Source organism: Antechinus flavipes, chromosome 4 (genome assembly GCF_016432865.1).
Source record: "Antechinus flavipes isolate AdamAnt ecotype Samford, QLD, Australia chromosome 4, AdamAnt_v2, whole genome shotgun sequence".
Classification (NCBI taxonomy): Eukaryota; Metazoa; Chordata; class Mammalia; order Dasyuromorphia; family Dasyuridae; genus Antechinus; species Antechinus flavipes.
In genome coordinates, this window is record NC_067401.1 from 173934701 (window position 1) to 173949966 (window position 15266).

At 35.0% G+C, this 15266-nt stretch overlaps 1 protein-coding gene across 1 annotated transcript in view; it reads left to right on the forward strand.

The window, feature by feature from the left end:
- Positions 1–15266, forward strand: part of GLP2R (glucagon like peptide 2 receptor) — an 88896-nt gene that overhangs the window by 17706 nt on the left and 55924 nt on the right. The window contains exons 3-5 of the mRNA XM_051995546.1: positions 5842–5946; positions 9225–9346; positions 13363–13469. Coding sequence (XP_051851506.1) covers positions 5842–5946; positions 9225–9346; positions 13363–13469 — 334 coding nt within the window. The remainder of the gene's footprint in view (positions 1–5841; positions 5947–9224; positions 9347–13362; positions 13470–15266) is intronic.

The window sequence follows — 15266 nt, forward strand, 5'->3', positions numbered from 1 at the left end:
CCCTCTCTCGGAGGCAAGAGAGATTCATTCCAACTTTCTTTTAGAACATAAAGTGGTCATGACCTCCCTGACTTCTCAAGGAGGTGAGAACCCCCCAAAAAGAAGGTGATCATGCCTTCCCTGACTGAAGAAGTGAAAACACCATAAAAAGAAGGTGGTCACACCCTCCCTGACATCTCAGGAAGGGAGATGAACATACCAAAGGAAATAGAAAATCAAATCAGATTAGTGGGTTTCTAAAGGGGTTCACTTGAAACAGGTATGAAACAAGGAGTACATAAATCCAGCAATATGGGAGGCATTACACATAATTACATAAAATACATAAACACATAGCAATATAACACAGGCTAGTAGTAATGTAACAAATAACATGAATCAACATGAGAATTTAAACATACCCATAAGTCCTAGAAATAGTCCAAAAGGAATCCATTGTCCATTAGTTCATGTGTCAGGAATCCAATAATTCCTGTAAGCTCTGAAGTACTGCAATAGTCTCATCAACAATTTTTCATCCCAGGGAATACAATGATTCTTGCTGGTTTTTCAGGAACTGAAAGCTGAAGATTTTAAAGTTCTTTTAACAGTCTCATTGTCAGCCATGCTCTTTCAGTGTCAGATGTTTCTTAAATCTTCTTTTTTGTTTTGAGGTTTTTCTGCTTTTCTGTTTCTCTCTAATGGACAAGGCAAATACAGCTCATTGGCACCCATCTTATTCCTTCTCCTCCTGTAGAGATACAAGCAAACCCTCTTCCCCAAGCAGTTAACCTAATTCCCTTCTATTTACCATTTTTGGGATTTCTCCTCATCATCTGGCAATTACATTGGAGCTGTTTGCACTGGACACTGCCCTGTTGGGTTAAAAGGCCTGTATTCTCCCTGACTGTAATCCCCCTGACCTTCTAAAGACTCTCAGCTGCTATCATGCTCCATCTGTTTTTTGATTGATATCTTGGAGCTGGGCTCTGCCTCTCATTTCTCTGGGTCAATCTACATTTAGAGGCCCAGTGAAAGTCTTGGTTACATTTTGGACATGGGGTTTGGGGTTTTCTCTCAGCCTGTCCTCTCACTCTATCTCCATATCTACACTGAGCTCTAAGATGTCCTATTTTTCCACACTGAAAACATCAACGATTTTCTCTAGAAGTCCCTTGCCAAGAGGGACCCTGTCTTTCCATGTTCATCATAGTCTGAGTATAATAAGTGTTTGTGTCCACTGTGGCACAGCGCCTTATGATCTCCTCTAAAGGAGCATCTTTGTCTAGTCCCCATATAATTCTTTTGCAAACCTCATTGGCATTTTCCTTAGCCAGATGTCTGGTCATTATTTCTGTGGCAGCATTATCTCCAATGGTTCTTATTAAGCTATTTGCAAAAATCCCACAAAATCAGCAAAAGGTTCATTGGGACCTTGCTCTATTTTTGTAAAAGCTTTACATCCATCTTTCTGTCTAGGGAGAGAACTCCAAGCTTTTACTGCAGCCTTAGAAATTTGCTCATACACTGTTATGGGATAATAAATCTGTTGTGAATTCTCTCCATACTGACCTTCTTCCCCAGCTAGTTGGTCGAAAGTGATTTGTACATTAGCTCCTGTTTGCCTGTTGTGTTGGGCTTGAATCCTACATAATTCATGATACTCCGAAAGACACAATAAATTTTGTCCTGGTTCTAGACATGTTCTAACTATGGATCTCCAGTCATTCGGGGTTAAGATTTCATAAGACAAATTATCTAGTAACAGCTTAACATAAGAGGATGTAACCCCATAAAGAGTGCAATCCTTTTTAAAATCTTTAATTTTTTCCAAATTAAAAGGAGTGTATTTTCTCTCTTTTTGACCTGAAGAGTCAAGCTTTTCAATCACAGGATATGCATTTATAAAATCAGATATATCTTCTCCTTCATTTTTTGCCTTAATTAATGCCTTTTCTAATCTTGTCATATTCTGCTTCTCAGGAGATGATTGTGTTTTTGCCTCTTTCCCTCCCTCTTCTTCCTCCATCCATGAAGGGTTAATTGAGGGGGGAGGGTCATGAGATGTGGAATGACCTAATTCCTCCTACTGTGAAGTATCACATTCAGAATTGTACTTAACTCCATTCTTATCTGATTCTTCCTGCTTTTCACTTAGTTTAGTTGGCACCTCTCCCTCTTGCTCCTTCTTCTTTTTCCTTATTCTAACACTTATAAAATTTCCTAAAGCCAGTTGTATTAAATCTGTCTTTGGAAATTGAGTCAGGTCCATTTTTATAGTAGAATTGACAAAGATCCTCTCCTACTAATTTCCACTCCTCTAGATCCAATTCTTTGTCCATAGAGAAACAAGGACATATGTGCTTTACAGTTTCTAAAAGTTCAGTGATCTGCTGCAAAATTATAATCAAACCTTGGCTTTTCATAAGCTTGACAATGCTCTCTAAACATTTTCCTTGAACAGAAACAGAAGGCTGTTTTCTAAACATCTGTCCCATCTTAGATGAAATTCTACTTTAACTCTTTTAACAAAATTTCTTTGTTGTACTCACCCTAATTTCTGGATTGAGAAGATTTTTCCACTGGATTTAGGATGAGAAGCTTTTCCACTGAAATCAGGATCGGAGGCTTTCCCACTGAAATCCACTGAGGGGGCCTGTCAGCCCCACGTTGGGCACCAAAATGTGGTGTTCTTAAAACTCCAGCCAGCACCAAGGTGAAAGATGGAATGAATCTGTCTTGCCTCCGAGAGAGGGCTTCTTTCTGAACTGACTTGATGCTTCCCTCTCAATCTTTTCAGCTGAACTAACTCTTATTGGCTCACTGAAGCTCTATTTATGTTGGATGTAAAAGGTTGATGCCTAGTCTGAGGGAGGGATTAAGGGAGGTGTGAATTCACAAAGTTACAGAGTTAACTTTGTGAATCTCCCATACTTATGAACTCCAATGAGTATTTAAATACTTCTTGCTTATATGAGCTCTCTAAAGGTGTGAACACAAGCATTGTATCAGTTCCATTGAGGTTAACACTAGGATTCTAACATCTCCCTTGAGTTATTACCTTGTTTCAAGTTGAGTTAACACTAGGATTCTAACATCTCTCTCTCTCCCTTGAGTTATCTGTGTAAACAAAGCACCCTGGAGGCTTTTCATGGCACATACAGAATAACAGGGCTAATAGTGTGACATAATGGAGGAGGGAGTAGAACATCTGAAGCCAGAGGACCAAAGGACAATTCTCTCTCTTTTTTTTTTTTTTAATTTCATGATTACTTTATAATGACAACATTATTCCTTGCACTCGTTTCTTTTCCGATTTTTTTTCCCCCTCCCTCCCTCCACCCCCTCCCCTAGATGGCAAACAGTCCCCAAAGGACAATTCTCAAAACTGCTGCTGCTTACTGCTTTTATAATCTTGGACAAATCATTTTCCCAACTGAGTCTCAGGTTTTTCATTTGTAAAATGAATTGTTGGAATAAATAATTCTTATGGTCTCTTTTAACTATAAATGCTGTGATTCCCCATGACCATAATTTTCATTATTTGGACACTTCCTATCTTTTCAATCTTCTTACACTTCACTTATTATCATGTACTCTGTGATTCAATTACACTAATCTTTTTAAACTTGAATTTCTATCTTCCAATTTTAGGCATTTTCATTAACTGTCCTCCATGACTGGAATAATGTCTTTCCTTATTTCTGGCTCATGATTTTCTTTACTTTTTTGAAGTCTTAGCTAAAATCCCATCTTCTGCAAGAAACTTTGCCAGTCTTCCTCAGTGCCTTTCTTTGGAGACAGTCCTCATTTTATCCTGTATATTTCTTGTTTATATGTAATTATTTAAATGCCACCTCCCTAACTAATTTGTAAGCTCCTTGAGATCAGGGACTCTGTGTATACATGTGCATATAAATGAGTTATGTAGCTCCATTTCCTTTGTCTGACTTTTGGGGGACTGTATAGTGATTTCCTTTATCCTTTAATTATTTCAATATTATCCACAATAATTGCTCCCACTAAACAAGACTACTTTCCACTCCCCTGAAAACATCCTATTTTTTTTCTTCCCTTCCTTTGCTCAAAAAGCCATTCTCTCCTCCTAAAATCTCCTTTTTTATATATAAAGTCTTTTCTGATAATCCTGTTAGGAACATCATTCCATTTCACATGGTTTGTTTTTAGCATCCCCTTGTTTATACTTATCACATAATATTGTATATTATAGTTATCTATGTATGTGTCATAATCCTACTAGATATCACATTGTAAACCTTCCCTCTCCTCTGCTATAATGAACTATGTTATCAACATATCAGGTACTTGATTTGTTGAATTAATTGAATCTAGCAGACTAGAAAAGACCTTGTGTTTTATGCAGACCAAAGATTGTCCACACATGCAAAGAGAAGTAATTAAGTGAAATCCTCAATCTTCTTAATAGAAATACACACACACACACACACACACACACATTTTGTAAATAAAGAACTTGCCAAATGTCATTGCAGGACTTTATTTAGGATGCTTCACACCTTAGCAATTTTCCAAGGCAGTTAAAAGTTGATTGCTTTCTGATTAACTTGCTAAGTGTAGAAAAATGCCTCAATTTATTCAACTTATTCTATGCTGATCTAATTAAATGAGGTGATTGCCAGGGATCTATTTTATTGTTTATTATGTACACACTGGCTCCTTATCTATACTCATCAGCTATAATGATAATTAGGGAGGTAAAGCAATTGAGCAGGAATAAAAAGAGGAACAGAAAAAGCAGTAGCTCCTGCCAATAGCACAAATAAGGGGACTAGCCTTTCTCCTACACTGAGGTCAGTAATGAGTAGTCATTAAAAGTAGAAAAAGCTGAGACAGTGGGTTTGTGCACTTTCTTTTTCTTTCTTTCTTTTTTTTTTTAAACTAACTGCTGCTTGAAGATCTGGTTATCCTTAGAAAGAGGAAGAGAAAAAGAACCAGGTGAGACCTCTTCATTAGAGAATATTTGATCAAATATGGTATTCTGGGAGATTTTCCCTATATGTCTTTCCGTGTGTCCTCAGGAACTCAATGTCTTGCTTATAGAGGGTAGTTAAAGGTTTGGAACACTAAAGGTTTTGTATCACGGGCTTAGCACAACAGTCCGCATCCTTGATGACACCCTTACCTATTCTCTGGTATGTTTCTTGGGGCCTTTTCTCACTCTAATAGCCTTCCTAACAGTTGCTGTATCTATACTTATACACAGATGGGATGGGTGATCACATCAAGCAGACTGGGTCACGACAGGAAGGACTTTGCTGTTCTAAAACTAGAATGGAAATTCCTTGTCTTGTCTTTATAAACTTTTATAAACCTATATAAGCATGTCAGGATTGTTATCTATCTTTCAATTTCCCCAGTTCCTACCAATATAGTAAATGCTTAATAAAGTTTATTTGATGAGTTAATTTGGGCTTTTCCTTCCTTCCTTCCTTCCTTCCTTCCTTCCTTCCTTCCTTCCTTCCTTCCTTCCTTCCTTCCTTCCTTCCTTCCTTCCTTCCTTCCTTTTTTCTTTTATTTCTTTCTTTCCCTCTCCCTCCTTCCCTCCCTCTGTTTCTCTCTCCCCTCCCCCTCCTCCTTTCCCTTCCTCTCTCTTTTTCTTTCTCCCTTTCCCTCCTCCTCCTTCCCTTTCCCTCTATCTCTCTGTCTCTGCCTTTCCCTCCCACCTTTCCTCCCTTCCCACCTCTCTCTGTCTCTTTCTCTGTTTCTCTCTGTGTATCCCTTTCTCTCTCTTTCTGTCTCTGTCTTATCTGTCTGTCTATCTATCTATCTATCTATCTATCTATCTATCTATCTATTTATCTCTGTCTCTCTTTCCTCCAGGTGTGTATTGTAATGGAACATTTGACAGATATGCGTGCTGGCCTCATTCACCTCCAGGAAATGTCTCTATTCCCTGTCCTTCATACTTACCTTGGTGGCAAGAAGGTAACATGCTACGTTTTATCCATCTTCCAAAATCCTTCAAAGTGCCTGGTACATCTTGGGTGGTTGCAAAGTTTCAGGCAGGACAAAATAAAAATGAGCTTCTAAAAATATTCTGAAAAGTTCTGAAGATATTTCAAATTTGATTTCAGGAAGAAAATTAGACTATTATGTTATCACATTGATTTAATTGTGATATTTAGAAGAATGTTAGTGTTGGTTTTAGAAACAGCTGGTAATCAAAGAAATCAACATTTTTTTTTTATTATTATACTTTCATTTGCCTATCCAGCAATCCACAATACAGATGACATAGGATTGCTTTACTTAAGAGAGTCCATATAGAAAAATCCAAACATAGAAAACAGATAAGTTAGAATGATAGAACTTTATGGTTGAAAAGGACCTTCATTTTCTAAATGAAGAAATGGAAACCCTGCTTATTATCTTTTTTAATACATAGCACTTGGGACAATCCCTGAATCTCTGAGTTAGATTCTTAAGAGGTATTCTGTGGATTCCCATCTCTTTATGTGCCATAATTCACAAATTCCCATCCATATGTTAGTTTTTAAGAGTCATCCAGAGAACTCAATTAGTCTGGAGTAAAATAAAAATAATAATTAATACTAGCTAACATTTATATAGTGTTTACTCTGTGCTCAGGGCTTTATAAATATTAATTCTTTTGATCCTCGCAACAACCCTGGGAAGCAAGTTATTGTTATTATTCTTGTTTTATAGATGAAGACACAGAGGCCAACAGAGGGTGAATTGCCCAGTGTCACAGAGTTAATATGCTTCTAAGGCTAGATTTGAACTCAGATCTTCCTTAATATTTAATGAAATAACATAGTAAGAAAAATAGCAATAAATATCTGCTCAAAAAATCTAGCATATGCTGTTTTGTTTACAAATATGCATATCAGTATAAAAAGTGAACACATAGGGAATACATATGTCAGGGCACACACATAGGGAATATATACATAATATAATATAATTCTGATCTTATATATAATTTGACATATATAATATAGTACACATAAAAGGAATATGCATGAAGTGTCTCACACTTAAACAATGTGTATGATTAGAATTTACATCTAGAGAGGCAACTCATTCCTCCTACACTGCAAAGTCATTGCTATATTTTGTGGTGTCAATGTAAGACCTCTGTTGGCTTTGTTCCCTGCTTGTCTTCATTAGGAGTTTGTCTCTATTGGATTCTGCTCTGCTGGGTATCAGTGGGTACATGGCTGTAAAGTTGCTCTGTGCTTCTACCTTCTGGCTGTAGTGGAAATCCTTGGTTATTGTGCTTATTTGAAATTTCTTCATTTCTGGTTTCTGAAACACCACCTCTTACCTCCACCTCCCACATTTTTTAAAAAAAAGAATAAACTAAAGCCAGGCCTTGAAGAAAGATAAAATTTCCGAAAGAAAGTGATTAGCAGGAAGATGGTTTATTCAAATTCATGATAGGTGAAAATGGAGGACCATAGTGTGCACAGTTATTACTCAACTAGGGTATTACACTATTGTGAAACCAAGATTTTCAGCCCTATTTCATATTATTTCCTATCATAAAAACCAGGTTGTAGCCAAACCCTACTAGTAGATCATGGAACTTTATTTCCTGCCTGTCTGCATTTCTTATCATTTACTGTTTCAATTTCTCCATTTCTGAAGGAAAACAAAAACATATTTATTGAGCACCATCTATATACCAAGCTCTGTGCTAACTGCTTTACAAATATCTCATTTGATCTCATCACAACCTGGAAAGTAGATGTGAATATAATCTTCATTTTACAGTTGAAGAAATTGGGAAACAGGACAAAGAACTTGCCCAGGGTCACTAAGCTTATAAATAAATATTTCAGGTCAAATTTGAATTCAGATCTTCCTGACTCTAGGCTATCTCCTAAGTATTCTATCTCCTAAGCCACCTAGCTATCTTTCTTCTTTCTTTCTTCATTTCTTTCTTTCTTTAGCTCATTTTATAGATGAGGAAACTGAGGCACATGGTTAAGTGACTTGTCCAAGGTCACAGAGCTAGTCTTCCCATCTTAGGCCCAGCACTCTATCCACTGTACCACCTAGCTTCTTGCTATACAGATACAAGTTATTATTAGTTTAGCTCTTTATCAGTAAGAAAGCTCATAAAATATATAGCTTTTCTCATTTGGAAGGAGGGACAGAAGAATCATGTGTGATGTTTAACTTATATTAGATTACTTCCTGTCAAGGGGAGGGAGTGGAGGGAAGGAAGGGAAAAAATCTGTAAAATGTGTTTTTGCAAGGGTAAATGTGGAAAATATCTTTGTATGTATTTTGAAAATAAAAAGCTATTATTAAAAAAATTTGCATCCAAAAAAAAAAAAAAAAAAAAGAATCATGCAGTAGAAATCAGAAGACATGGAATTCACAGAGGATGGAGAAGTCCAAGACATTTTGAGTTCCATAGATAGAATAAGAGACAGGTTGAATACACAGAAGTCAAAGCCAACAGCTAGCTTGTAAGGAAAAAAAACTTCTACCTCTACCTGAATAGGTAATAGTCAGTTGGCACCTTGTCTGGAATATTGTGCTGCTTAAGGAGTGACCTGCATAGAGAGTGCCACATTGGGGTTGGGTGAATTTATACTCTTTCTACTTTTTCCTCCTCTGCCAGTGAACTGGCATTGTTAATTTAAAATTTTTATTTATTTTCTGTTTGTACTTTTATGATGAGTTTTCTTTTTAGATAAACTTTTTCATCATATTCTGAGCAAATATTTGCTATAAATGAATGAATCGTGCATTAGGAAAATACAAAAGCTTCTGGATAAATAACCCGAAACTTAAATGTGAGGTTATATTATCTCTCTCTCTCTCCCAAAAGAGGGACTTTATTAATTCACATGTCTTTCTCACTCAGAGGGACAAACACAGAAAAGCTTGGTAGGACTTGGTTTGTGCTACTGAATTTAGAAGCTTTGGAAAATATGTATGTATGTATACATGCATGTATAAATATTCAAATGCAGATGCATATGTGTATAAATAAATGTATACATAAATTGTATAAATATATATGTATGTATATATGTATATACATATATGCCATTAAAAAAAACAGCAGATGCTTTAATGAATCACTGAAAGAAAAATAAGAAACATTCTTTTCTGAGATTTTCTATACCTCTGTTGGGGAATGATAGAGGGGATTGAAAAATCTGAAGCAAACATGAAGTTGTATGCATTGGTTTTTTTTTTTCTAAAGTTCTGTTTATTTTCAGAAAGCCCAGGAAGAGTATACAGACATTGCTTGGCTGGGGGAACTTGGAAGACTCTAGAGAACTCTACAGACATTTGGCAGTATGTCACAGAATGTTCTGAAAACTTCAGCTTCAAACAAAATGTGAGCTTTGTTCCTTTTAGTGGTAATAACTCCATCTCTCTATTGCTCTCCTGAATTATTAATACAACTAGGTTGTGTCCATCCCAGAGATGTAGGCACAGGCTCTATGCATGCTTGTGAGTGTAGGCTAGCATTGTAATATGTTGTAACAATCCATAAAACACAGTCATATGTACATGCAAATTTGGAGGAGAGAAGTATAGGGTTTTCATCATCATAACCAATGTGCAATTCACTAAATATATTTTAATACAGCAAGAGGAAATTAAAGTTTTCATATATATCACTAATCTAGCAGAACTTTTGATTGACCATACCAGAAATTTAAAAAAAGGTAACAATAAGCTGCTTTATTTTTTATTTATTTTAAATAATAGCTTTTTATTTTCAAAATATATGCAAAGATAGTTTTCAACATCCACTCTTGGAAAACACCCTTGTGTTCCACTATTTTTTCTTCCTCTTTCCCCCTTATCCCCTGCCCTAGACAGCAAGTAATCCAATATATGTTAAACATGTATAATTCTTCTATACATATTTCCACAATTGTCATGCTGGACAAGAAAAATCAGATCAAAAGGGAAAAAAAAAAGATGAGAAGGAAAACAAAAAGCAAGCAAATAACAACAAAAAGGTGAAAATACTATTTGATATAGTAGTCCCCACTCTCTCTGGGTGCAGAAAGCTCTACATCACAAGTCTAATGTAATTGGCCTGAAACATCTCATTGTTGAAAAGAGCCAAGTCCATAAGAATTGATCATTATCTTGTTGCTGTGCACAATGTTCTCTTGGTTCTACTCACTTCACTTAGCATCAGTTAATGCAAGTCTCTCCAGGTTTGTCTAAAATCATCCTACTGATCCTTTCTTATAGAACAGTGATATTCCATAACATTCATATACCATAACTTATTCAGCCATTCTCCAACTGATGGGCATCCTCTCAGTTTCCTTGCCAATACAAAAAGGGCTGCTATAAACATTTTTTGCACACGTGGGTCCTTTTCCCTTTTTTATGATTTCTTTGGGATGTAGGCTCAGTAGAGACACTACTGGATCAAAGGGCATGTACAGTTTGATAGCACTTTGGACATAGTTTGCTGCTTTACTTTTTAAAAAAGGTCTTTAATAGCAAGATCTTGGCATTATAATAGATGAGAATATAACTACTGAAAAGTAATTTTTTGTGCCACTTATAGTCTCTGGATATAATGTTCTATTTTGTACTCCAAAAGCCTCTTTTTTTTTTTTCTTTAGGAGGAGAAAACTAGGAGTTACAATTACAACTATCAATCTATTAGGTTCTTCTCCCTAAGTAGTTAGAATATTCAAATTTATCTTGGATCTATGCAGAAAAGACAGAGAAAAAGAAGATGAAGAATAAGTTCTTTCTTATAAAATTTTTCTTATATATTATTTTATGAGGAAACAAAATTATTTTTATGAGGAGATAATTATGAGCTATGTCTTGATCACAGCTGAAAAGATTTTTTTTTTCTGTCATGGAAGAAGAAAAGCTGGAGAAGATAAAGATAAAGAAGATGGAGCAATTGTCTTTCTTTATGAAACTATTATAGCCTTCTTGTGAATAGGATAAAAGGGATTCTAATGAATAGCATTTATTTTTTTATAATTAGTGAATTAGTGTAGGAGTGTATTCTTAGGAGTGAACTCATCTACCTTTACACATGGTTTGAAATTAGTCAGGACTATGATATTTCTCATTGATAAAATTATTTTTAAAATTCCCTATTTTAATATGGATTTTATTATTGATACATTGTCTACTTGGTAACTAGTATACTTAATCACTTAAAACTAAGGAATTGAATATAAAATGAATATAAATAACATGGAGAAAGTTAAATAATATTTGACATACATGGATGGGGACACTGACTTATCTGATTTATTGAAAGATATGGTGAAATTATATCAATGAGGAAATATACAAAAACAATTCTGGATTTCCTTAGAGATCTGAATGATAAAATTAAATATGTGAACAAGTCAAGTAGCAGGATAAAGAATAACCAGTAGATGAGATTGGAATACCCTAGACCACATGTAGATTTGCTACATGACAGTGGTAGAGCTGTTCTCCTGTAGTCTCTTATATTTGAAAAACAAATGAGTTGGACTAGATGATCTCTAAAGTTCCTTTTTGGCTTTAATATTCTAAATGAGTTAGTAAAAAAAAGTTGGTTGACATTAAACTTTTAAGGTCAAAAAGTAAAAAATACTTTCTCTTCATCTTCTCCTTACCTTCCCCTCCCACATTGCTTTCTGACTTTAAGTGAGATTTAAAGCAATTTAAAAATTTCTGATATTTGCCAAGTAGAAGACTGAAATTTTTCAAAGAGTTATCTATCAGAGATTATAGATAGTGATTCTGAGTTTATATCTACACATACCTTGAAAATCTTGAAATATAATTATTCAGGTCCAGAGACTAGGATTCTTCCAAAGCTTTCTTATTACTCCTCATCTTTTTTTGGAGCTATAATTTTTTCCTATATATCTATTTTTCCCTTCCTCAAGAATTCTGCTAAAGAGAGCAAAGTAAAATAGCAAATGAAGAAATTCACCTCTTTCTTGGCAGATGGTATCACACCTAAGCAGGAATTCTAGCTGTTCATTTTTTCTGTTTTGGTTCATTATAAATTAGCATTGGATGCAGATCAGAGGTTATATCCACCACAGCCAAGTTTCTATCTCTCTTTTGCCATCTTTGTGTGTGTTCCTTTTCATCTTTTATTTTTTTACATACCCTTAAAAATCTGAAGTTATATATGAATGTTTTTCTAATTTAGATCAAAGCTTTTTTCTCAGAACATATTGCTTACCTTCTCCCTTCCATTGTGAGTTGTACTCTATTTCTTTTGCTATGGGTTCATAGGCATCTTTTCTGAATCGATTGAAAACGGTTCCCATAATTTGGAATTTGCTAACAAAGTAACTAAAATATCCATAACTTTTGCCCTAGAGATCCCACTGGTAAACATTTATCCCTTAAGTCTATTAAAAGGGAAACAGCTAAACATATTGTAATATTTTATATTATATAAAGTAAAGTAAGTAGAACATGAAGGAAAATATATGGACATTATGAAATTGCAATGACCCAGCTTTACCCCAAAGAACAAAGAATAAAATGTATTTCCCTCATGTTTAGTAGAAATGGGAACTTTGGGTGTGGAATAGAATATTAGAATTGGTTGAGGTATTACTTAGTTTTGCTTCCCCACTCCCTTTTAAAATCTTGGTTCTAAGTTTTGACTTTCTGGAAGGGGCTCAAGAAAGAAGAAAGAAATATCAGAAAAGGTAGGTGATATAATAAAAGATATCAGTTTAAATTTTTATAAGAATAAAATCAGTTTTCTGAAAATTTAGATAAATGATTGATGATATGTAGGATTCTTTTTTTTTTTTTTTTTTTTTTTTTTTACTATTATGTATTCCAAGATTATATAGTTATAGTCTCTCAAAGTTCTTGATAATTCTACTTTACCAATAAGGTTGTTCTTCATTGGTCCAAGTTAATTCTATAGTAACAGTTCCCCTAACTGCTTCCTCACCAGAGCTAGAGATGAAATTACTATTAAGGCAAATCAAGAACTTATAAGGTATTCTTAGCAAATTCTAGATCATTAAAATGTCTTATCATAAGTCTCCTACCTTTTAGCACATATGAATCTTTTGTAATATTTGGGGAAACATGGGATAGTACTTCATAATATCCAGAATGTGTGGAAACAGCTTTAGATCTAATGTGTATCTCCAATTATACATAATGTCTTCTTTTACACTGTTGGGTTATATTCTTCCATTTGTGATTGTTGATTTTCTCCTCTCAAAGAGTTTGATCAACAACAAGCATCAATGATCCCCAGGACTCTTCCTTTTACCTTAGGACAAAGGAGATTTGGGGAAGAGGATACACAGACTTACAATGGGGCCATGATTCCATTTATCACTTACCATTAATCTTCATTGTCTTTATCCCCATACACAGGATGAGCGCTACACATTGCTTTCAACTTTGCAGATAATATATACCCTGGGATATTCTCTCTCACTTATTTCCCTCTTCTTAGCTCTTATCATTCTCCTGTGTCTCAGGTAAGTGAGATTTCCTATTTTGGGGGAGCATTACTAAATATATATGTTTGTCTTCTTTTGTTATATTACTATTTGGAGTTATCTGACTGACCTCAGAGAAAATCTCTAGAAAGGGACAAGTCTATTGAAAAATTCATGGTAGACTTTGAGATTCAAGACAACAAATATTTATCAAGTTCTTAGAAATAAAAATAAAAACAGTCCCTTCATAGGAAGAAGTTGAATTCTAATGGGAAAAGACAACATATAAAAGAAATCTTAAAAGAAGCAGAAGAAGGGTGTGTATGGGAGGAGGGGAATGGAGATGGAGGTAGGGTTTATATGGCAGGGAGGTGGATAGAGAGACAGTTTCAACTAGGATCATGGTGAAGGAAGAAATCTGGAGAATCAGGATTGGAGTCTGTAGAAGAACGAAGGAACAAACACAGCTGATCTGGGCCCTTCTTTGAAATTAAGGTTCTGGGCAGACCTGACCAAGCAAAGAAAGGGGGTACAGGGGAAGAAGAATTTCCATGTCAAAGGGGTAAAGAGATCTTTCAGGATGAGAATGTTGCTGAGACATGATAGGGAAAGAAGTACAGAGAGTCAGGAGTAGAGGTCACAGAGGAATGAAAGAGTGGGGATTCATAGTGGAATTCTTTGTATGAATCATTCAGTAGTCTTAACAATAAACAGCAGATCCCCAAAGTCATAAATGATTCTCCAAATTACCTGAATAAGATCTTTGTTTAGTCTCAACTTTGTAATGACACACAGGGCAATACAGTAAAAAAAATAATTGGACTGGAAATCAAAAGGCATATCCTAGAGGACAAGAATTTGTCCTCTAGCCTCACTCACTAGTTGTGAGCAAATCATGTTCCTTTCTGGGCTGCCATTTGCTCCTCTATAAAATGAAGATTCTGGACTAGATAGTATTTAAGATTCTTTCTAGCTTTAAATACTATGATCCTGTGATTCAATGTCCCATCCAGCTCTATATGGATAAAGAGCTTTATGTATCTATGAAGTTAAATTTATGAAGTAATTATGTTACATGATTATTGGAAACAATGCATTCTAAAGTCAACTTGACTTGCACTGGATTTAAATCTCTCCAGAAAAGATAAAATCTGTAGGTGATTCCTCAGAGTTATCCCTTTGGTTTTTTGTAACTAGATCTATTCCTATGCTATTTTTCAATATTAACCAGTTATTAACCAGAGTCTAATTGGGTCTAAAATCTCTTATTGGGAAGAAAGGGGGGAAAAAAGAAAAAAAGAAAGTTACATGGCAACTTTATAATATATTTAAAAGAAATAGCTTTATAGATTTATAATCGATTTATAGCTTCATATGCATTTTTTCCCTATTATCCTATATTATGGAAGTGTTTGTTTTATTTTTAAGTTCAGAATAAAATAAATAAAAGAAAAAAGAAAAAAAACAACAGTACCTGGGATGGGAGACACTGCTCTGAATCTTACTTGGTCAAGTCTTTCTTTCTCTTCATTCTTCCTATCACAAACTTCCCAGGAAATAAACATAATCAAGCTCTAATGATGGATCTCACAACTAAATGTGTCATTGAAGTGATCTCTCCCTGCTTATTACCTATCTCAAGCCAAAACCTCATCTTTTAAATACATCTTTTGGACTCTAGAGCAGGTTTCATTTCATAATAATAGAAATATTGAAACCATGTGAGAGTTGGTCAAGTTGCTCCACCCAACCCCTAGTTCTACTAGCCTTTTGAACTGGCTTGCCAAAACATATAGACTCAAATCATGAGGAAAATGACCTTTTAGTCAGTCAAAC